The sequence below is a fragment of the Sciurus vulgaris genome (genome assembly GCF_902686455.1).
Source record: "Sciurus vulgaris genome assembly, chromosome: 11".
Lineage (NCBI taxonomy): Eukaryota > Metazoa > Chordata > Mammalia > Rodentia > Sciuridae > Sciurus > Sciurus vulgaris.
Window position 1 is genome coordinate 131664856 of NC_136472.1, and position 24026 is coordinate 131688881.

Here is a 24026-nt window from a genome sequence, read left to right on the forward strand (position 1 = left end):
GAGCCCCAGTGGTTGCTCTGAGTCCCAGCACTGTGCTGAGCGGCCTCCTCTACGACACTCCCAGTTGTCCTTGTTCACTGCTCCAGCGGGGGGAGGTGTGTCTCGCCGGCAGCTCTACTTCACAAACTTCCCTGAATTCCGGGACTACCGCCCCATCCAGGACGCCTCCCCAACGGGAGAGACTCACCCGGCTGCTTTGAGTTGGTCCCAAGTCTCTCAATATCTCCTCTTTTGAATCCTGAGTTCTGGAGCAATATGAAATGCAGCCACCCTCTAGCCCGCCATCTTGAAACCCCTTGGGTCCATTTCATTTTTAAATGGAAGCTAGCCTTAAAACTAGCTGAGCGTCTTGCTCAGCACTAGCATATGTACTTAGTTGAACTAACCCTTGGGTTTGATCCCAAACATCAGAAGACAAACTATAAATGTTTAAAAACATGTTTCTGGGCAGTGAAAAATACCCATTTTATTATCTTTGAGATGTATATAAATTAACATAAGCTTTCTTGAGAGCAATTTAGAAATCTTGATCAAGTACCTTTAAAAAAAGTTGCTGTAATCAAGTAATTCTACATTGAAAATATATTCAGAGTAAAAATATATAGAAAATGATTTTTCTAAATGGCATTCCTTGAAACATTGATTGTACTATAAAAAGAAAAAGTATGAATTTAAAAAATCCATATTTCTAATTGTTATACAAATAAATTCCTACTCAGATATGGTGACATATGCCTCTAATTTCAGCAACTAGGGAAGCTGAGGCAAGAATATCTCAAGTTCAAAGCTATCCTCAGCAACTTAGCAAGGCCCTAAGCAATTTAGTGTCTCAAAAAATTAAATAAATACATACATTCCTATAAGCTAGGAGTCTGTACACCCATTGAACTGTGATTTGGAAGAATATTCATTTAATTTTTAGAAGTAATGATGATTAACAGTGTGTTATCTCATTCATTAGAATTCTATATTTAACATGAGTAAAATGTTTTCTCTCTTGCAAAATGCCAAGAAATAAGTCAGCCATTACAAATGTTCACCCAAGGACCAGTAGTATAAAGGAAAGAGTTCTAGTTTACACATACCTCAAATTTTGGACTTCTTCTTTTAAAACTACATTTTCCTGTGCAGCCTTTGATATCACTGTTTTTGCTTCAGAATACTCCTTTTTAAGTTCACACAGCTCAGTTTCCAGTTTTGCCATTTTTTCTGCATGTAGTGAACACTGTGAGCAGTGAATATTTTTAAGTTTTGTTATTATGTGAAATGAAGAATTTGCATTCAGATGTCTCAATTGGATAACAGAATCTATATCAGGAAGGAAACAAAAAAGATATAATATGTGAGTAACTTACATATACAATTGACTATATATTTTCTCAAGCATTATTCATATGCTGAAAAAAATGTAGAGTGCCTAAAACATATGTGTACTATGTTCTACAGATCAGAGAGGGTATAAGACTCCTTCTCTTGTTCAGCTTGAAGTCTTGTGGATGTGCTCCACTGTGCACAATAAATCTTGTCTTCTTTAGATAATACTTTTGATTACCCAAAACTTGAAAAATCCACTTGTTGGGGCAAGAGGATGTCACCAGGTTCAATGCAAAGAAATGACTCAAAGATTCATCCACAATCCTAGCCAATATGAATGGAACAATTCTCATACACAAAATTTAAAAATGCATAGAAACAGAAATTGTCACTGTTCACTATTTTCTACCCCCCAAAAATAACTTTTAAGCAACTCCTGTTCATCATTAATGGTTTCCAAAGTAAGTAATAATTTCTACACCTCTATTGTGAACACCCTGTTCCTTATCTGAAATGTTTTTATCCAAACTTTTGACAAATATTTTTCTACTCTAAAGATTCAGTGTGCTTCATGCACCTTTACTTGATTTGTGCTCTACTTCTCTTAATAAATTTTCTTTACTCAAGCCAACATTAGCACCTTATTAATGTTTCTAACTGTATCCTTATGATTTAAACTGTACTTTGTTTCTTTACTTGTAAATCCCTTTTGCTTGTGAAGAGGAAATGATATTTTAAGTCATCACTGTGAAATTAGTGTTTATTTATTTGACTCATTATTTTTTGAGTTACTGGTAAGTGCTAAGGTAGATAATTGATGTCAGAGATAATCTTTAGTAGCAATGCCTGAACAGAGAAATAAAAACTGAGATTACCAGCCAGTGGATAAGAGAGGATAAGAGCTTGAAAATCCTTAGAAATTTAGGAAGATGTCTATTAAATTGGGTCTATATCCTTCTAAATATATATGAATCTGTGAAGAGTAATGCCAGAGGAAAGGGCATAGGGAGGAAAGGGATAAAAGATAATTAGGAAGAAATATTTTAATAAAAGATTGATAGATAAGTGTAAAATGCTTTCACATTCTTGTTCTAAAGAGTGGTTCATGTCATAATTGCATTGGAAGTTGATCACCAAGCATGTGGGCAGATGAAGGTGAGGGTATAAGCATGCATTAGTGAAAAATAAAGATGATGCAGACCTGAACTAAGGAAATGTTTCCAGGACTTTGGGGATACAAAATTTTCAGTAACCTAATGAAGAATCAAGTTTTATTTAATGAGTAAAAAATCAATTCTGGGTCTCTGGAAAATGAGACTCTCCTCATTATTGTACCAACAAAAGGAATCAAATAAGATATAATATTAAGCACCTGAGCTATTTTAGTTGCTTGTTTATCATGTGATTTTTCTTCAAACATCTTCCTATTTTGAGTGAAGTAATTTAAGTATTTTCTCTGAACAGATTAGATAAAAGGATTTTATAGAATTATCAACTTTAAAGAGAAGGCTGGCAGCCAATCTCAGTGGTAGAGCAACTGTGCAGCATGTGAAAAGGCCTGGTTTCAATCCTCCCCTCCATAGAAATAAAAAAACAATGTTACCTAAAGTACAACATATGTTCATTGTAATTACTCAATAGGCTGGATCTTGTACTAGAAATAAACTAAACTATTTTAAGAGATGTCTTCTCTATATTTACCAAACTGAACCCTACATTCTGCCTCTAGTAAAATTTGTGCCTCAATCTTTTAGGAAGCTGGAAATATAATTTTCATCACTGCCTATCTCTGCAATAAGAATTTTTAAACTGTATTATTTTTAAAAGATTATGGTCTGGTAATTTACCTTGGAGAATTCATAAATGGAAAAGGGATTACATTGGAGAACATAAGACAAAGAAATCTGAGAAAAAGTTCAAATTTTAAAAATCTTTCTTATGCAGAAATATATCATTTAAGAAAATATGAATACCAATATTGACTTTGGTCTATTGGAGGATAAATCCTCTCATTAAATTGGTAAAAAAAAAATAGGAATAGGAAAACTGCCAGCATTTCCAATGTTTTTAGGTAACTTTACAGACAAGTTGTACTTCAAAAATTTACCTGATTTGAGTATCCTTGTTTCCTTCTTCAGTTTTGATTTATATGGAAGAGAATCTTTGATCATGATGGTAGGCTTCATGTGCTTGGAGACAAGATATTACATAAACAGTGTGTATTTATTCCAATACCCAGTTAACAACATAAAATAATCATAGAAGATTAATTACCTTGCAGGAAGCATGTGAATCTTGAGTTACTGAAAAGCAAAGGAAATATACACTGAACAAAATCTGAATATATAAAAAAAAACCACCCTCATCTTCCTACTCAATGAATGTGGAGCTGAATCCCATTGGTTATGTATAACAAAGATGATATTAACTTTGGGGTTTCTGTGTTTGTTAAGGATTTTTTGTTAAATGGTCTCATGTCTAAAATGTGGCAAATAAATATTAGGAATAATAATATTAATAAAACATATTAGTAATTATTATATTATAATATTAGTATATATTAGAATATTAGTAAAACATACAGTTATGTTTCCAACATTAAGATCACAGTTTCTATGACCATAAACACATAGCAAAGAGTATATATAACAATGGAAAGATGCAGAATGCTGGAGAGCAGTGATCCCTATTCAGAGGAACAAAATTTTTTTAAAGTTTAACATGAAAGCTGAAGTAAAAATGTAGTCACACATCTCTTCCATGAAACAGATCAGAATTATTTAATTCATTTTATTACAAGTACAGAACTTCTCGCCATTTGTCTGGCTATTTAGTAAGTCCAAATCTGTGATGAGTTCTCAGAAGAAGGTATACATAATTTCTCATCAGAGAGAGTTTTTTGAAGTAAATTCTGAAGGCATATTAGCTCTGAAATATGCCTTTGGAATAACAGCTAATATACATGTCCTTCTTTTTCATACCCACAAGGGAAACTGGTTTTTTCCCCCTATATCCTAAGATATAACCAACATCAAGTCTCTCTTTCCACTCTTTTGCAAAGATACACACTCCACATAAAAAGTAATGTATGAGAAGGCAGAAGGAATTGGGATTCAGGAATCTAAAGGAAAAAGGGAACTGAAAGTTCACAGAATTATCAGACATAAATAAGGCTTTGTATTTCAGTCAGTGGTATATGCACTAATAGTAACAGTCCTGTTATTCAAGGAATATACATCATAAAAACTTTGAGTTGAAAACTGAGTCTATTGTGGCTTATCTTGACAGCTTATCAAGTTTTTAATAAAAGGGATGACTGATCAAAAAATTAGGTATCTATAGATAAGAACTCTTTTGGGTAATAGAGTGAATTACTTTGAAGCCAAAGAACTTGGTTTCATTCGAAAGCACCAATAAAATAATAATGGTAAACATAATGATAATAATAATGATATTTAAGAATAACTTTTAAAAAGAAAAAAATGATTTAAATATAGGTTCCTCATCCAAATGACTCAAATGGATGCCATGTATATCATGGAGGCTGGTAGATATAGGGAGGGAAAGTTTGCTTTGAGGGGTATACACTGAAAAGAGCTGAATTGCATTATCATAGTTTCCTCATGGTTCCAACCAAAATTACCTATCTAACATCTAAGATTTCTGCCAAACTTTAGCTTTCACTTAGGTTTTCCAAAGAAACATCTAGAGTTGGAGGCTTGGTTCTTTCCTATTTTATTTATTTTTTTTTTGTATGGATTATTCCATCACTCTGTTGTGAAACTTCCATGATTATGCCTGTAATTCATGACATACACTGGTTTTACTTTCCCTGGGGCTACCGAAGGCATTTTCTAGTATCCATGCTGGGTAATAAGTTGTTATGTAAAGTATTCCCTTTCCTGTGTAGGCCAGCAGTTTCTATAACTGAGGGGGCTGCTTTAATGTCAAATTACTGTCAACAGGTTTATTTATTTACACACATAATTGAGCTTGTAGTAAGAGCTACAGAAAATAACAGGTGCCAGGGATGAAGTATTTTCCAGAGACAGAGGTAAATGGAGATTGCAAAATGAGCTTATCCACCAAAGGTAGAAAATGTTGTATGCACAGACAGGGTTTAAATGGAAATGTTATCTTATGGTGATATAGGAATTGGTAAGTAGAACTGCCAGAAGAGAGTGCAGGCAGAGAGAGGATCAAGATAGAGTGAGGCAGAATTCTGATTATGATAGATTCCTACAAAATGTAAGATGTTTGAACATCCATGGTCTAGAGAGGGCCAAAAGATACATAAGCAGTATATGCATAAAGAGTAGGACCAAACAATGCTACAAGCAGAACATGAGGGGTGTGTGTGTGTGAATGGAGATGAATAGTGAGAAGGCAGGAGTGCACTAGGAAGTTGATGCAAGCCTGATTGGAGGGAATGTTTCCAGAAATACAGGGAATAGAAAAATTTCAGTCACCTGTGTGAGTGAAGATTAATTACATGAATAAAGAAAGAATGTTGGGCACACAAATATGAGACTCTGCTCCTGACTAAAACTCAAGATTTCAAATGAGATGTGTACTAAACACCACAAATATGAATGTTGCTTTCATTTACCATGCAGTTTCTCCTATGGCAATATTTTCCTATGTTGAAAGAAATTGTTTAGGAAATTGGCGAGCAAATTTTTTAAATTTGGATGTACAAAATCCACTAGAGAATCAGAGAGGTCTGTGGGAGGGGCTCAGTGAAAGAGCAAGTGGATACCAGGCAAAAGGTTCTCACTCAGTGTACACCATTGAGAAAAAAATCAATAAACAGAACCTGGATGGAAATATGAATAAACACTTCATTGGAATGTGCAAGTACCTTCTTGATTTATAACTCTAAGTCAAAATTTCTGGAAAGACTGTTCTCCAGCAAATAATGGATTCATTTCACAGGAAAGGAGTAACATAAATTGCACATGATCACACATTCCATTCTTACTTGCTTCAGACTGACCACATCAGTGGTGAAGGACATGAAAAAACATGGAGCATGAAACACAGCACAGATTTGATGAAATTAAGCAATATACAAGGTGTCAGAGTTGAGTAGACATTCTCATGTAGATGATGGGTGACTCAGGCTGGACTTGACCTCCTCGGTTAAAGCCAAAACCATATCATTCTCCCAGGTATCTCAACTCTATCCCTGCTCCTCTTAAGCCCTTTTTAAATTTAGCAGGAGAAAGAAAATCAACCTCATAACCCAACTTATCTTTGTAGTGACTCCAATTTAGGAAATTTTAGAAATATCTACAATAAAAGGTCTTTTTAAACATCTTTTCCTCATGCCTTTATAGAAATATTTTGAAATGTACATTCAATCATCAACACACACATGTTGGGGGAAATCCTCCCAACCCATTGTGGAAAAAATTCCATGTCATATGTGAGGAGTTTGCTCTAATTTCCAAAGTTTTCATGTAGGATTTCCAGAGAAGTTGTACCTCAAGAGTTACCTGATTTGAGTGTCCATGCTTCCTTATTCCATTTTGCTCTTTTTGGAAGAAAATCTTTGATTTCAATTGTAGGATTGATCTGTTTAATACTAAGACATTGGTACATATCATGTACATATATCCATGCCAAGATGCAGAATGCTGGAGAGCACAGTGATCTGTGTGTAGATAAGAAAAAAAGAACCCTGAGAAGTTTAATGTCAAAGCTGAATTAAGAATGTGGCAGCACATATCTTTGTGAATCCTATCAGAATCATTTAATGTATTTTTATGAATGTTTCCTTTCCCTCATTTTTTTTACAATTAATAGCTCCAAAGTTATGATGATATCTCAGGAGAATGTAAATTTGTTTGCTCATCTGAGAGAGCACTCTGAGCCATTAGTTCAGATATGTGTTAAAAATACAGATAATAAACATATGAGTGTTTGTTCATACTCATGTGGGAAATTGGTTCATCTTCTTTTACTGTGTTCTTAGGTTTAAACAAAATCAATTTTCTTTTTCCTCTTTTGTGTTAAGAATGTGGTCCCACATCTATGAAAAACTATAGGATAAGCCATAAAGGGGACTAACATGGCAATCCAAAAGAAAAGGTGTTCCTACGGCTTATAGAATCATTCGACAACATTAAACTATTTTGTTTCAAATAAATTGGTAAATACTGTAAGAGTAACAGTGTTGGTGTTTGAGGAGTAATCTCCATAAAGATTTCTGGTTAAAAAATGAGTTTTGTGTGGCATATCTAGACAGCTTTTTCATATATTTGCACAAAAAGCCCAATTGAAAACATTTACTTTCTAGATTTCAGAATTTATCCTCAGTGATACTGTGCATTCCTGAAATGTTCAGAAACATGGTGTCTCAACAAAGCAACAATAAAATAATAATAAAAATATTAATATTAATGGTAATAGGAAGAATGGTAAGAATGGAACAATTAGCCTTCTTTAAAACAATGAATGCTTCAAAAATGCAACATCACTCTTTCAAATGACACCTAAGGAAGCCTCACACATTATGGTGCCTACTAGATAAAGAGGTGAGTAATTGGTAGCTATATGTTGCCCTATTCTTCCAGACCCCATGGGTTACAATCTTCTCTGTAACACATTTGGATTTGAAAGCAAACAAGATTTGAAAAGCATTTTCTCCATTTCATATTTTCTAGTAAAATTCTTGTGTTCCTCCCTCATTTTCCCTTCCCTTTAGCTTTTCCAAAAGAACTTCTAGAGGAGGGGGCTTGTTTTGTTCCATTTTACATGGTACAGATTTTTGTCATTCCTTCTTGTCTGCCAATATATCAAATTTGTTCTTGTAATATACTTTATTCTTCTTGGCATTTTGAGTCCCTTTTACTCTACAAGAGATGCTCAGAATGAAAGCAATATTTATACTTGCACTTGATCTGCTTGTGTCCTAAAACATAGGAATCTGTACCAGTTTTTGTATATTTCCTCAATGGACATTTAGTTCCTGACTCCCAAACATATTTTCTATGGACCCACATCATTGTAACCTAATTAGAATATTATGGACATGTAGAAGGACCTGCTGAGTCAGAATGAGCTTTTGAACATGTTCCCCAAGAGATGATTCCTTACAGTTTCAGAGTTCCAGTGTGATCTTTGTCTGATTCCAATTCCTCTATGTTCATTTGAATGTAGTTCTGGTTTTCTCAATGGGATATCTACTCAAAGTTTAGAAGGATCTGTAATATTTCCAACATTAATTTTATATATCTGTGGATTTGGAGAATGCTCCATAAACATTCATGCTTCTTTCTATTATTCCAGTTGTTATTTCTATTATTCCAGTTGTTATTTCCCTATAAGTGTCCTAGCATGTATAAACAAGCTGCTTGTCATTAAATTGTGTGCATGTCTAGCCATTTATGGTAAATGAACATAGCTCTGGGGGATCATGTCTTCACTCCTCATTTCATTTCTAACTGGGAATAATTCAGGAAGTTTATGAAAGTTTCTCTCATTCTACTTTGGAACTAGAAAGACATTCATTCTTTTTACATTTTGAAAACCCTACTTTTTTCACTTCTCATATGTGGCTTGAATTTGCTACCCGCTCCTGAATAACACAGATTTTTTTTCTTTTTGACCCCATGTACTTTACTGCCTTTCTCAGTCTTTGCTTCTTCTTCTGTCCTTTTCCTTATTTCAAATTTACCTGTGATAGAAACATGTTTTAAATGTAATTCACAATTCAGTTCTTTAGCAATACCCTCAATTTAACCTGAGGCTGAAACCTTATAAGATTTGACATTTCTTACCTTCCTTTATACTTACTAGTTATTTAATAGGCACACTCTTTGAATAATTATATATACTAGTGCCCATATTTTTTGGCCATATTCCCCAAGGTATTTTGTATCCTATGTGGTTCTTATCTTGTACGTGTTCATTTATTTTCTTTTTTGCACTTGGATGGAACTGACCAGATAAACAAGAAGCAGACACCTCTGTATATTCCTCAGAATCACTCTGGTAAATATAATGGCAATAATGAGTTGCATGTAGTTTTGATTATCACTCTTTAGACATTTTCATATTTATAAATGTGAAGTCATTGGAATTTGAGATTAGATCATTACATTTGGTGATACAATAATTTCTATATGAGATAACATCCTGTGCAGTTCAGCTGAAGCTGAGCTCCTCTCTTCAATGGGGATAAATCAGGGATGAATGAAAGGGGAAATGTGTTCCATGATAACAAACTCATTGATATGCATATCCAAAACTACTAACCTCAGTGCTTAGATAGCAAAATTCCCATTTCCCAGGAAATCCAATAATATAGTAGAAAATTTTTAATAAATTCTTTGGAGAAATGAACTTGATATTATACAGATTCAATAATTTAAACAAGGGAGGACCAAATTTCTAGTGTTAAAAAATGATACTTAATATAATAAAAGACTTTCAATTTTTTCACTTGGTGTAGGAAGAAAACACTCAGGGACTTATTTCTTTTGTGTCACCAGAGGCTTGAAAAATTAATATCATTTGGCAAAACACATGGTTCCAGAAAATTTCACTTTAAAAGAAGAGATATTCAGAAAGAAGATGGGTGGAGATTGCAAAAAAATTTCACTGAAGAAAGAAATAAATGGATTTTCAAGGAAGGAAGTCAGCACAGCATCATGATGTGTTTACTGACTGACTATTTTCAGAGATTGCATCCAGAAAAACTGTTGTACTGCTGAATAATGAAAAGGATAGGTGGTGGAAAACATAGGAAAGCCACAACGGAGAGCCAGTAACTAGAGGAAAAACAGAAATAGTGACATTTAGAAGAAGAAATGCATTCATAGAAGGAAGAGGCTGCAGTAGTGCCATGGAAGACTGGCTGGGTAGAAGAGATAAATTTCCCCTCTGTTGAGCTGAGGAGAATCTCATCAATCCAAGAAGAAAATATAAAAAAGCAGGAGATGGACGGTTTTCATAACAATGCCAATTGCCCACAGACACACAAAAATTTGTCAACTTCACTAGCAATCAAGGAAATATCATTCAAGATTGCATTGTCTTTTCAGGTTTTCCTAGTCAGAGTGACATTTATCAAGTATCCAAATAATAAGTGCAGTAGAGGATTGGGGAGAAAAGTACAATCTTACACCTTGGGAATGAAAATTAAGACTTCCTCTCTGGAAATCTCAGTATGGAGATTCTTCAGGATACTAGGAATATGATTGCCATATGGCACAGCTTTCCCATTCCTTGACCTTCAAACCAATGTAACAAAATCAGTTTGTACACATGACATGAATTTCAATGTTTTTGTATTACAAGTCACAGTTATAAAGTTATGAAACTAACTCAGATTCCCATTAACAGAAGAGTGAATTTTAAAAAATGGAAATATTTGAGACTGATTTTGAGGAAAATAGTTTTTCATGATTCACCATTATGTCAAAGTGAACCCACACAAAGGATATGACATCAGTGTCCTAAAACTTTCAAAAATAAAAAGTTGTAACAGCAAAATCTCCTTAATTTAATAAAGGAACTAATTTTAGAGCAAGATAGGAAACTAAGGTAGATTCTTCTCAATTCAAATACAACATCTTCAGCAAAGGAGAGACTTGGAATTTTGCAATGATGTCAGGCATAATTTGAAATACTTCCAAAACTCCTGGGAAGAATTAGAATGGACATCTTGGAGCCCTTCACTTGTTATTTTATATAGGTATTTGCCTTGGGATATCAGAAAAAACATACATATTAATTTATAAGACAGAACTCGGGCATAAAGTGTGGTTTTGGAGGCATTTACAACAAGATTAAGGTGGTAATAAAAGATAAACTCAGTCAGAGATCTGTTGAGAGCTTTGAGCAACTACAGCTTGGTCCTGTGGTCTGCATAAAGATTAAAACATCATGGGCACTTTCATTGAAACATATTGCTTGCAGCTCTGTGACAGTAATTGCCAGGGAGAGATCAGAAATCACAGCTTGTTTGCATTTTCAGGATATATAGCCAAATCTCTTCACAGAATGGTGGGGGTTCACCCTGATCATATGGTCTCAGGATAGTGGTGGTCTAGAATGAGCTGAAAACTTTTATCAGAAATGTGTTGTGTTTGTTGAAAAGTTATTTGAATAGAAGTCCACAGAGCACTGACTCTTTAAAAGGTGGTTTAGAATAAGAATAGTGAGGGAGAAGAGTTTTTGAGAATTCAAGTGACAGAAGGATTCAGGATTGCTGAGGCAGTGTCAGGTGATTTTTTTTTTTTTTTTTTTTTTTGCAGTTCCTAAAAGAAATCACAGATTTGGCAAGCAGGTCATGATTGCCATGCCCCAACTGGTTGCATTGAAATCCTCAGAGACATGGAATTTTGTCCATGTCTAGATCACTGACAGCAGGAGTCTATCAGTGGGAACTGAATTACCTGGCTCCATGGACCAGAGTGTTTGTCAGGAAGATCCCACATTAGAAAGATCAACATCTCTGTGTACATGAACAATATGGAGGGTGCATGTTTTCTTCAAATTGCAAAGTTCCATCATTTCCTGGGTGGGTTGGGGAACAAATAGCCGAGGAGCTTAGCTTATTCAAGAAGAGGTCATCAAAAGCCTACCAACAAAGAAAAGTCCGGGACCAGATGGGTTCTCAGCCGAGTTCTACAAAACCTTTAAAGAAGAGCTCATTCCAATACTCCTCAAAGTATTCCATGAAATAGAAGAGGAGGCAACCCTCCCAAACTCATTCTATGAAGCCAATATCACCCTGATACCTAAAACAGACAGAGACATATTGAGGAAAGAAAATTTCAGACCAATATCCTTAATGAACACTGATGCAAAAATTCTCAACAAAATTTAAGCAAATCACATACAAAAATATATTAAAAAGATTGTGCACCACGATCAAGTGGGTCTTATCCCAGGGATGCAAGGTTGGTTCAACATCCGGAAATCAATAAATGTCAATCACCATATCAACAGACTTAAAGGTAAGAATCACATGATTATTTCAATAGATGCAGAAAAAGCATAAAATACAGCATCCCTTCATGCTCAAAACACTAGAAAAAATTGGGGTAGTGGAAACGTTCCTTAACATTGTAAAGGCCATCTATGCTAAGCCCATGGCCAATATCACTCTAAATGGTGAAAAACTGAAAGCATTCCCCCTAAAAACTGGAACAAGACAGGGATGCCCTCTTTCACCACTTCTATTCAACATCATTCTTGAAACTCTAGCCAGAGCAATTAGACAAACCAAAGAAATTAAAGGGATACAAATTGGAAAAGAACTCAAACTATCCCTATTTGCTGATGACATGATTATATATTTAGAGGAACCTGGAAATTCCACCAGAAAACTCTTAGAACTCATAAGTGAATTCAGTAAAGTAGCAGGTTACAAGATCAATGCTCATAAATCCAATGCATTTTTATACATAAGTGATGAATCTTCAGAGAGAGAAATTAGGAAAACTACCCCATTCACAATAGCATCAAAAAAAATAAAATACTTGGGAATCAATCTCACAAAAGAGGTTTTAAAGACCTCTACAATGAGAACTACAGAACACAAAAGAAAGAAATTAAAGAAAAGCTTAGAAGATGGAAAGATCACCCATGTTCTTGGATAGGCAGAATTAATATTGTTAAAATGGTCATACTACCTAAAGTGCTATACAGATTCAATGCAATTCCAATTAAAATCCCAATGATGTACTTTACAGAAACAGAGCAAGCAATTATGAAATTCATCTGGAAGAATAAAAAACTCAGAATAGGTAAAGTGATCCTCAGTAGAAAGAGTGAAGCAGGGGCTATTGCAATACCAGTAGCAAGTCTTTTGGGGACTAGAGCAAATAAATAGCTGAATAATATCTGATTATATTTGACTACAGGAAACCCCAAAAAGTTATGTTTGTCAAATAGGAAATCCTGGATCTTCTTTTGTATAACACTAGTACAATAGAAATCTCAATTTTTTGTTGTTGATGTCATTGATTTTTTTGTCTGTTTTTTGTAGGGGGTTTTGAAGTTATTTCATTTTCCTCCTTCTTTCTTCCTTTTTTATTAAAATCATTTTTATTTTTACAAACTGCATTTTGATTCATTGTATACAAATGGAGTACAACTTTTCATTTATATGGTTGTACACAATGTAGATTTACAACATTCATGTAATTTTACATATACATAGGGTAAAACTGTTTCATTCTACTCTTTCCATCCCCCACCCCATTTTCTTCTACACCATCCAAAGTTCCTTCATTCTTCTCTTCCCACATCATCCCCCCTCTTGTTATATATTGTCATGCACTTATCAGAGAAAACATTCAGCCTTTGGTTTTTTGGGGCTTGGCCTACTTCACTTAGCATATTTTCAAAATTCATCCATTTACTATCAAATGCCATAATTATTCTTCTTTATAGCTGAGTGATATTCCATTGTGTATATATACCACAGTTTCTTTATCCATTTGTTAATTGAAGGGCATCTCGGTTGTTTCCACAATCTGGCTATTGTGAATTGAGCAGCTATGAACATTGATGTGACTGTATCTCTGTAGTATGCTGATTTTAAGTCCTTTTTGTATGAACCAAGAAGTGGGACAGCTGGGTCAAATGGTGGGTCCATTCCAAATTTTCTCAGGAATCTCCACACAGCTTTCCAGAGAGGGTCCACAAATTTGCAATTCCACCAGCAATGTATGAGTTTGCCTTTTCCCCCACATCCACGCTAACACTTATTATTTCTTGTGTTCTTGATAATAAGCATTCTAGTTAGAGTTAGATGAAATCTTAGGGTAGTTTTAATTTCATTTTTCTAATTACTAGGGATGATGAGCACTTTTTCATATATTTATTGATCACTTGTATATCTTCTTCTGTGAAGTGTCTGCCCAGTTCCTTAGCCCATTTATTGATTGCATTCTTTGTATTTTTGGTGTAAATTTTTTAAGTTCTTTATAAACTATGGAGATGAGTGCTCTGAAGTGGGTGTGGAAAAGAATTTCTCCCATTCTGTAGGCTCTCTTTTCACATTATTGTTTGTTTCCTGTGCTGAGAAAAAACTTCAGTTTGAATCTATCCCATTTATTGATTCTTGCTTTTATTTCATGCACTCTGGGGGTCTTGTTAAGGAAGTCTGGTCCAAAGCCAATGTGATGGAGATTTGGGTCTACTGCTTCTTCTATTTGGTGAAGGGTCTCAGGTCTAATTCCTAGATCCTTGATTCATTTTGAGTTGAATTTTGTAGAGGGTGAGAGATAGGGGTTTAATTTCATTTTACTGCATATGGATTTTCAGTTTTCCCAGCACCATTTGTTGAAGAGGCTATCTTTTCACCATTATAAGTTTTTGACAACATTGTCTAGTATGAGGTTATTGTACTTATGTGGGTATGTCTCCATGTCTTCTATCCTGTACCATTGGTCTACCTGTCTATTTTGGTACCAATACCATGCCATTTTTGTTACTATTGCTCTATAGTAGAGCTTAAGGTCTGCTATTGTGATACCTCCTGCATCATCCTTCCAGTCCAGGATTGCTTTGGGTATTCTGGGTCTTTTGTTCTTCCAGATGAATTTTATGATTGCTTTTTTTCTGTTTCTATGAGAAATGTCTCAGGGATTTTAATTGGAATTGTGTTAAATCTGCATAGCACCTTTGGAAGTATGGCCATTTTAATGATATTAATTCTGCCTATCCAAGAACATGGGAGATCTTTCCATCTTCTAAGGTCTTCTTCAATTTCTTTCAATGTTTTGTAGTTTTCATTGTAAAGATCTTTCACCTCTTTGGTTAGACTGATTCCCAAGTACTTTTTTTTTTTTTTTTGAGGCTATTGTGAACAAAGTTTTCCTCATTTACCTTTCAGATGTTTCATCACTTATGTATAAAAATGCTTTAGATCTATGTGTTTATTTTATATCCTGCTATTTTCCTGAATTAATTTATGAGGTCTGGAAGTTTTCCAGAGGAGCATTTTGGATCCTCTAAATAGAGAATCATGTCATCAGCATATAGTGACAGCTTGAGTTCCTCTTTTCCTGTTCATATCCCTTTAATTTCTTGTCTGTCTAGTTGCTCTGGATAGTATTTCAAGGATGATGTTGAATAGAAGTGAAAGAGGACATCCCTGTCTTGTTCAGTTTTTAAAGGGAATACTTTCAGTTTTTCTCCATTAAGAATGATGTTGGCCATGGGCTTAGCATAAACAGCCTTTACAATGTTGAGGTATGTTCCTACTATCCCTATTTTTTCTAGTGTTTTGAGGATGAAGGGGTGTTGTATTTTATTGAATGCTTTTCTGCATCAATTGAAATAACCATATTATTCTTATCCTTAAGTCTATTGATAAGATGGATTACATTCATTAATTTATGGATGTTGAACCAAACTTGCATTCCCAGGATGAACCCCACTTAATTGTGGTGCACTATCTTAATATATTTTTGGATATGGTTTGCCAGGATTTGGTTAAGTATTTTTGCATCTATATTTATCAAGGATATGGGTCTAAAATTTTCTTTTCTTGATGTGTCTTTGTCTGATTTGGGTATGAGGGTGATATTAGCTTCATAGAATGAGTTTGGTAGGGTTCCCTCCTTTTCTATTTCCTGGAATACTTTGAGAAGTATTGGATGAGTTCTTCTTTGAAGGTCTTGTAGAACTCGGCTGAGAATCTGTCTTGTCCTCAGCTTTTCCTAAGCTTGGCAGGCTTTTGATGGCTTCTTGTATTTCATTGCCTGATATTGATCTGTTAAAATTGTGTATGTCCTACTGGTTTAGTTTCGGAGGACCATTCTTTTTGATGAGAAATTCATTCCATTTTTTTAGTTGCTATCCAAAAACCTTTTAAGATCTCATTTTAAATTCTTTCTTTTCTCAATTTTTATTGAATTTCCTGCTCATTTCTTCTTCTATCTCTGTTTACTCCCATGTCTTTCATTCTTATTCCTTATAAAATATGTCTTAAAATTTTTATTATAACAAAGATCTCATTTTGTCAGATAAAAATTGTTACTTCCTACCTAATCTCTTCATTTTGTGGTGTTCTAGAGATCATTTAGAGTATACATTTTATTTACAGGTGATAAATGTTTGCTTTAAGCTGTGATCATTGATGAATTTTATTTTCTCCCCATATAGAGATGCTGGTGAGTGAAATGGCCATGTAGAACATGCTCATTCTCAGGTGTGATACTCAGATATAAAACTTGCCCAGGACACATCCCTATGATAAACATACACACTAGGAGGAAGCACAAGTAACAGTAGAAGATAAATCTGTGAAAAGCATGTAAATCCTCCACCTAATAACAGACCACATGAAAGAGCAGACAAAAAGACACTTTTGATGTGTCATAATTTTATAATAATTTAATCCAAGGTCTTTGATGCAACACTGAACAAATAGGTATAATAAATATGTTTAATTAATTCATTTCATTTCACTCATTCATTTCTTTCAGGAAATTTAAACAGATAATGTTTGCAAATAACAGAAAAGTACTCATTCTTAATGATTTTGATTCCATTAACATGCACTTTTGTGTCCAATTTGACCTTGTCATCTTCCTCCAAAGACACTAGAATGCATGGAGAATGATACCATTAACTCTGGAAAGGATGACAGGTAACGTGACATCAAATGTTGAGACTTTGAAAATGAAGCTGTTTTTACATGAATAGGTTCAAGGGTCATGATAAACATAGGACCTGTAAATATTTCTTTTTCTGTCTAGTCCATCATTTTCTGGACTTGAGGGGATCACTTTTACATCATGTTTCTCTCAAGAGTTTTCTTTCTTTCCCCTCATATTTGAGTTTGTGGAAAGAGTAGAGAAGTTAAAATGTGCCAGGGATGATTCTGTTCTAGATGGAGATGAATGGAGCTTTCAAAATTGAGGTTATCAGCCAGAGACAGGAAATTCTGAGAGAATGAAAGCCTATGTACGGAAAAGTTTTTAAATGCAATGTTTTTATCTCATGATATGGGGACTGGAAAAATAACTTCCAGAGGATGGTTCAGAGAGAGAATGAACAAGATGCAGAGTGAGGCACAATTTGTATTAAGAAAGATTCATAGGAAGTATAAGATATTTGGACATCCAAGTTCCAATGAAAGCTGATGGTCATATGTGCAGCATATGCATGAAGAGCAGGATCAATATCAATGCTACAAGCAGGTGGACGTCAGGCCATATGCATGAATGGAATGAATAATGAGAAGGCATCAGTCATCTATGACGTTGATGCATGACTGGTTGAAGATAATGTTTTTATTGAGCATAAAAAAATTTTAGTGACTGTGAAAAATTTAAATTAAGGTAAGTTTTAGGTGAATACATCTAATGTTTGAATTTTTTTATTGTCGTGTATTTTACCCAGAGGCATGTGCTTCCTTGGCAAGTTCTGTAGCTATTCTTTCAAAAACTACTCATTTATATTTGAAGAAAGGGTGTCTGTAAATTCCTAAGTTGGCTGGAAACCTGAGAGGACACTGTCTCAGCCCCAAGGTAGCTACAACTACAGGTGTGTCCCTCTGGACCAAGGACATACTGATATCACTGAGAAGTAATTTTACTGAAACAATAATTCAGAAAACCACTTGGGAGACACTAGGTATCTCTACTCATAATTTGTTTGTGCTAAGAAGCAGAGGAGATGCAAGGAGATAGGGATTCACTTTTTTCTAGAGATAGACATGGATGGATACTTCAGTAATGAGGTGGTCAGCCAGTGACAAAGAATGCTGAAACCATGAAATGTTGCACATAGAGACAGGGTTAAAATGGACAGAGGCCATTCATATAGGGAATGGCAAGGAGAATTGAGAGAAGATATTGCAGGCAGAAAGAGAGGGATAAAAATACAGATGAGGCAGAATTTTCATTATGAAATTACCTATAGAAGTGAAGGTGCAGAGACTTCCATGTTCTAAACAGACTTGATGGTCCTATATGCAGTAAAAGCATAAGACCAGGATCATCCTAAAAACTACCAGCAGGTAGACATCAAGACCATATGCATGAATGGTGATGAATAATGAGAAGAAATCAGTAATCTATGAAGTAGATGCTGGACTGATTGGAGGGAATGTTTCCAAAATACAGAGAATAGAAAACTTTCAGGAACCAGTGTAGAATGATGTCTAATTAAAGAACAAAAAAAGAAGTTGGGCCACAGGAATGTGAGACACTGCTCCTGATCATATCTCAAAGTTTCCACTTTATCATGTAAAAAAATGGAGCAATTGTGAATGTTGCTTTCATTTACCATGTAGTTCCTTCTAGGGCAATAGCTTTCTATTTTGAGGAAACTCATTTAGGATCTTGGTGAGCACTTTTGTGCAACTTGAACTTGCATATTAATAACATACATGAGAATTAGAGAGATCTGTGGGAGAGTTTCAGTGGGAGGACAACTGATTAGCATGCAAGTTGATCTCCCTCATTGTTCACCATTGAGAAGATAAACAAACAAAACATGTCAAAGAAATATGAGCAAACATTTCATTGCTCTGTGCAAGGATATTCTCAATTTATAACTTTTACTCAAAATTTCTGGATAGACAGTTCTTCAGTAAATAAGAGATGTGATTTACAGGAAAGCAATAAATAAATTATATATGTGTTGACAAAAGCCACAAGACTCAAATGTTCTGAATCAGAGTCAGGAATAGACATTTTGAAAAATTTGCAGTCAAGTATCCAATGGTAAAAACCAGTCTGCAGTGACTATTAACACAAAGATATTGGCATATATACTAATGGCAAGATAGAGAATGCTGGAGAGCACAGTGATCTGTATTCAGAGGAGGAAAGAGGGACGCAGAGATCAATGTCAAAGGAGTATGAAAATGTGGCAGCTGGCATCTTGAGTGAATCTTCTCAGAATCACTTAATCCATTTTATGATAAGTACATTTCCTGTTTGTCATGTGCCTTGTAATTACTAAGTCCAAAGTTGTGATGAGATTCCAGGGGAAGGTACACTTGTTTATTCATCTGACACAGCTTTCTGAGCTACTCAGCTTAGATATGTGTTTAGAATAATGGCTAATACACATTTGGTTGTTTATGTTTGTTCATACCCATGCTGGCAACTGATGCATCTCCTTTCCCTGTGTCCCCTTGTTTCACCACCATTGAGTTTCTTTTTGCTCTTTTGTGTGAAGCGTATGGTCCCATATCTGTGAAAAAAATTTTGATAATGCATAAAGAGTTCAGGGAAGCGGTCCAAAACAAAAGTGTTCTGAAAGCTTACAGAATTATCAGATATCAATAAACTCTTGTGTTTCATAGTAAATGGTAAATTCACTAAGAGTAACAGTGATGGTGTTTTAGGAATAATCTGCTTACTGGCTTCTGGTTAAAAATGAATCTGGAGTGGCATTTCATGTATTTGTTCGAGTCTCTCAGGTGTTAACATTTGCTTTCTTGAGTTCCAAAGATATCTCACTAATATCCTGCTATTCTGGCATGACGAAGACCTGGTTTTCCAACAGCAAACCAATAAAGTACTGATGGAAACAAAACAATTAATGATGATTATAAGAAGAGTACCTAAGGAAAATTAGCTTTCTTTTAAACAATGAATGCTTCAAAAATCCAAGTTCTCTCACCTCAATGACACATATGGAAGCCTCACACATTGTGGTGTCTATTAGATAAGGAGGGGACAAATTGGGAGCTGTGGGTTGCCCTGATTCTTGCAGCCCCCATGGGTTCCAATCATCTCTACACCAGATTTGCATTTGAAAGCAAAGTGAAAAGAGCTGAGGAACATTTTCTCCATTTCATCATAATTCCTGATTCCTCTCTCATTTCCCCTCCCCTTTAGGTTTTCTAAAGAAAAATATGAGGTGGGAGCTTGTGTCTTTGCATCTTTCATTCTTTGTATGACTTTTTGCCACTCCTTCTTGCCTGCCAAACTAACAAATATATCTTAGCCACATGCTCTTGCCATCTTATCTTCTGAGTTGCTCCCAGTCTTCAAGAGACCTGCTCAGAATGAAAGTCAGATTTATGCTTGAACTTGATGTGTTTGTGTCCTGAACTTTAGAAACCAGGAAATGTTCTTGTGTATTTCCCAAAAGGACTTCCATTCTCTGGCAACAAATAGTGTTTTCTGCAGACCAGGATCAACAGAATCACCTTAGAATGTAACAGACATGTTGAAGCCAGGACCAGCTGAGTCAGAAGGTTTGGAACATGGTCCCCAGAGATGATTCCACACAGTTTTACAGTTCCAGTGTGAACTTTGTCAGCTTCCAATTCATCATCTATGTTAATGAGAATGCAGCTCTGGATTCCTCCCTTGGAGTTCCCTCAAATTAAATTTTCAAAGGATCTGTAATCTTTCCAAAGTGAATTTTAGATACTTGTGAATTTGGGGGATTCCCCTTGACTACTCATATGTCTTTTTAATTTTCCATTTGCTGTTTCTATCTTATATTTTTTTGTCATAGAGAGTGGCACCATGTTGCAATCATTAGATTTTATATATTTCCTCTCAGTGTTGGTCAATGAACTTAGTTTTATGGATCAGGTCTTCATGCCTCAATCCACTTCCAACTGTGAAAAACTCACCAAGGTTGAGACAGATCTATATTCCCTTTCATTAATCTTGAGAACTTGAAACTCATAAGTTCTTTCCACAGTGTGAAAAAACTGATCCTTTCCCTTCTCATGTGGGGCTTGAATTTCCCAACCTCTCCTAAGAACCACTGATTCTTTTTCCTTTTTGACTCTGTGTACTTACTGTAGTTCTCAGTCTTCCTTTCCTCTTTTTCTTTTTCTTATTTCTAATTTACCTGAGATAAAAGCATACCTTAAAGGAAATTCACCATTCTCTTCTTTACCAATACCCACAATTAAACCTGTGGCTGAAACCTAGTATGTTATGCCACTCTGTACCTTCTCTTTTGTTCAATAGCTAGGTAACACACTCTTTGAGCATTTACTACATAATAGTGCCCATATTTTTGGCAATATTCTCTGCCAGGTACTTTGGATCCTATGTGGTTTTTACCTTTTGCATGTCCACAAAAAGCACACACCTCTGCATGTTGCTCAGAGTCACTCTGGAAAACAATAATAGTGATAATTACTTGCATATAGATTTCATCATCACTCTTTGGACATCACCTTCTCATATATGTGAAATCATTGGAATTGGAAATAAGACCATTAAATTATATGCAACAATACTTTGCACAGGAGACACAATCATATGTAGTATTGATGAAGCTGAGCTTTCCCACTCAGTCCCTTATTTTGTGGTGTTCTTGAGATCATTTAATGATTACATTTTATTTATATGTGGCAAATATTTTTATGTAAGCTGTGATCATTGTTTGAGTGTATTCTTTCTCCTTGCAGAGATACTGAATGAAACTAGCATGTGTATCATGCTCATTTTCAGACGTGATGCTCAGATATAAACAATGCACCAGACCCATCTCCATGACAAACCTGCCTATTGCAAGAACCCACATGCAGCTGTGGAAGAGAAATCTATTGAAAGGCATGCAAATCTTCCACTGGCTGACACATACAATATGAGAACCAGGAGGCAAAATGACACCTCCAATATTTCATAACATCCCAACAATTGTATCAAAGTACTTTAGTCAAACATCATGTAAAGAGGTAACAGATAATGTTTAGTAATTCTTTTGCATTCTTGAAGGGAAAGAACATAAACCTGATAGATACTTTCTGTAAATTATCAGTAAAGTATGGTTTTGGTTCTATTAACCAGAAGGTATGTGTCTGCTTTGTAGTTTTTATCTTCTTTAATCAGGACACTAGAAATCATGGAATATGATTTCTTTAACTATGGCATGGATGGCAGGTAATGTGAGATTCAGTGGTGATCCTTTGGAAATGAAGATGATTTTACATGAATGTGTTCATTGGTCATTACATTTACATATGTTCATAGTGTCAACTGATAACTTCTCAATCTCCATCTCTCACCATTTAAGGATGTTACACAGTTTAAAACAAAACAGTATTCTAAAATATTGGTCCAATTTCTTGCATAAAGTTTATCTTTAATCCACCTTGATTTCTAAAACTATTTTCAGATTCATGACCACTTAAATGTTGTACAATTAACTATGAAATTGTGATGTTGGATGCCCAAAGTGTATTAGGTTATGTCATTTGCCCTAATTTCCCTCCTGGAAACAAAAGAAGGAAGATATTTGGAATTCAAAATGACATGTATGCATACCTGTTGCTGGCTAAATCCAGTGCCATGGAGTCTCTCCTCCACTTCCTCTGTTGAAATGTCTAAGTGTGACTCTCCTGAAACATGCACAGATTTATTTAAACTACCTTATAATATTGTTAAAGAAAATGTATCCAAATAAAAAGGAACAGTAACTATAACTCTACGATTTTACTTTCCCAATGATAATTTTAAATTAAGCATGAGTTTAGGTGAATATAGCCATTATTTCAAATATTTAATTGTTGGAGTGTGGGCCTTTGTATTTTAGGCAGGAACATGTGTATCCTATCAAGCACCATAGGAATTATTTCAAACCCCAAGTCTTCATATTTGGGACAGAATGTCTGTTAATTTCCTTGTTTGCTGGCAACCTGACCAGGGCTTACATCTGCCTCTCAAGGAATTGTATGCCTGTAATTGTCATGCAATTATAGGCATGCCCCTCTGAGCCCAGTACATATAGACATCATAGGAATGTAGTTCTACTGATCCAATACTTTAGAACACCATTGGGAGACACTAGGTATCACCATGTAGAAGACCTACAATAACTCACAGGTTGACCCACTCAAGGTGAAAGAAGATTTCAGAAAAAAAAAAATATTCAATTTCCAGTGAAACATGAAACATCACACAGTTTACTATCTCCTCTTCCTTCAAATATTAAATTTTAAAAATCCATTTAAACCCATCTTTAGTGTCCCAAAAAAGTAATCACACTTACATCTTTATCAATGAACTCCTTTTGCTTTTTTTATACACTTGTTTGATTTTCTTTATCTTAAATTTTTAGAAGTTACTTTCTTGTGAAACTTTCATGATTTTCATAATTTTCTTATTCCTGTCAGAATATGCTTATGTTTTCAATAGGGCTATCTCAGATACTTCCAGTTATCATACTGGGTAATAAACATGGGACCTGTAAACATTCCTTTTCCTTTCTATTCTATCAGTTCCTGGACTTGATGGGACAAATTTTACTTTCTGTTGCTGTCAACAATTTTACTTATTTCCTCTCATATTTGAGTTTGTGGTAAGAGCTAGAAGAGATAAAAGATGCCAGATATGAAGTCTTTTCTAGATTGAGATGAATGGAGACTTCAAAAGTGAGGTTATCAGCCAGCAGCAGAAAATGCAGAGTGTATAAAAGGCTGTATATAGTAAAGTTTTTAAATGGATTGGGTTTATCTGATGATATATGAATTGGGAAGGAGAACTTACAGAGCATGGCTCAAACAGAGAAGGGGAGCAAGATACAGAGTGAGGCAGAATTTGTATTAGGAAAGATTCATAGAAACCTTAAACCCATGTCATTATATTTGTAGAAAAGTTGTCAATAAATTTCTTGGTTGGCTAGAAACCTGACAGAAGCCTGCCTCAGCCTCTCAAGTACATGTAAGTACATGTGTGCCTCTCTGAACCCAGTACATATTGACATGATTCAGGAGTAATTTACTAGTCCAATACTTCAGAATAACACTTGGG

General features: G+C 35.0%; 1 protein-coding gene across 1 annotated transcript in view; it reads right to left on the reverse strand.

Annotated features, from left to right (window-relative positions):
• Window positions 1-849: 849 nt before the first annotated feature.
• LOC306639391 (uncharacterized protein) overlaps window positions 850-24026 on the reverse strand; it is a 77943-nt gene continuing 54766 nt past the window's right edge. Inside the window, exons 11-14 of the mRNA XM_079102869.1 lie at window positions 22542-22615; window positions 21333-21384; window positions 19393-19491; window positions 850-1308 (exon numbers count right to left, since the gene is read on the reverse strand). Coding sequence (XP_078958995.1) covers window positions 1076-1308; window positions 19393-19491; window positions 21333-21384; window positions 22542-22615 — 458 coding nt within the window. The 3' untranslated portion in view covers window positions 850-1075. The remainder of the gene's footprint in view (window positions 1309-19392; window positions 19492-21332; window positions 21385-22541; window positions 22616-24026) is intronic.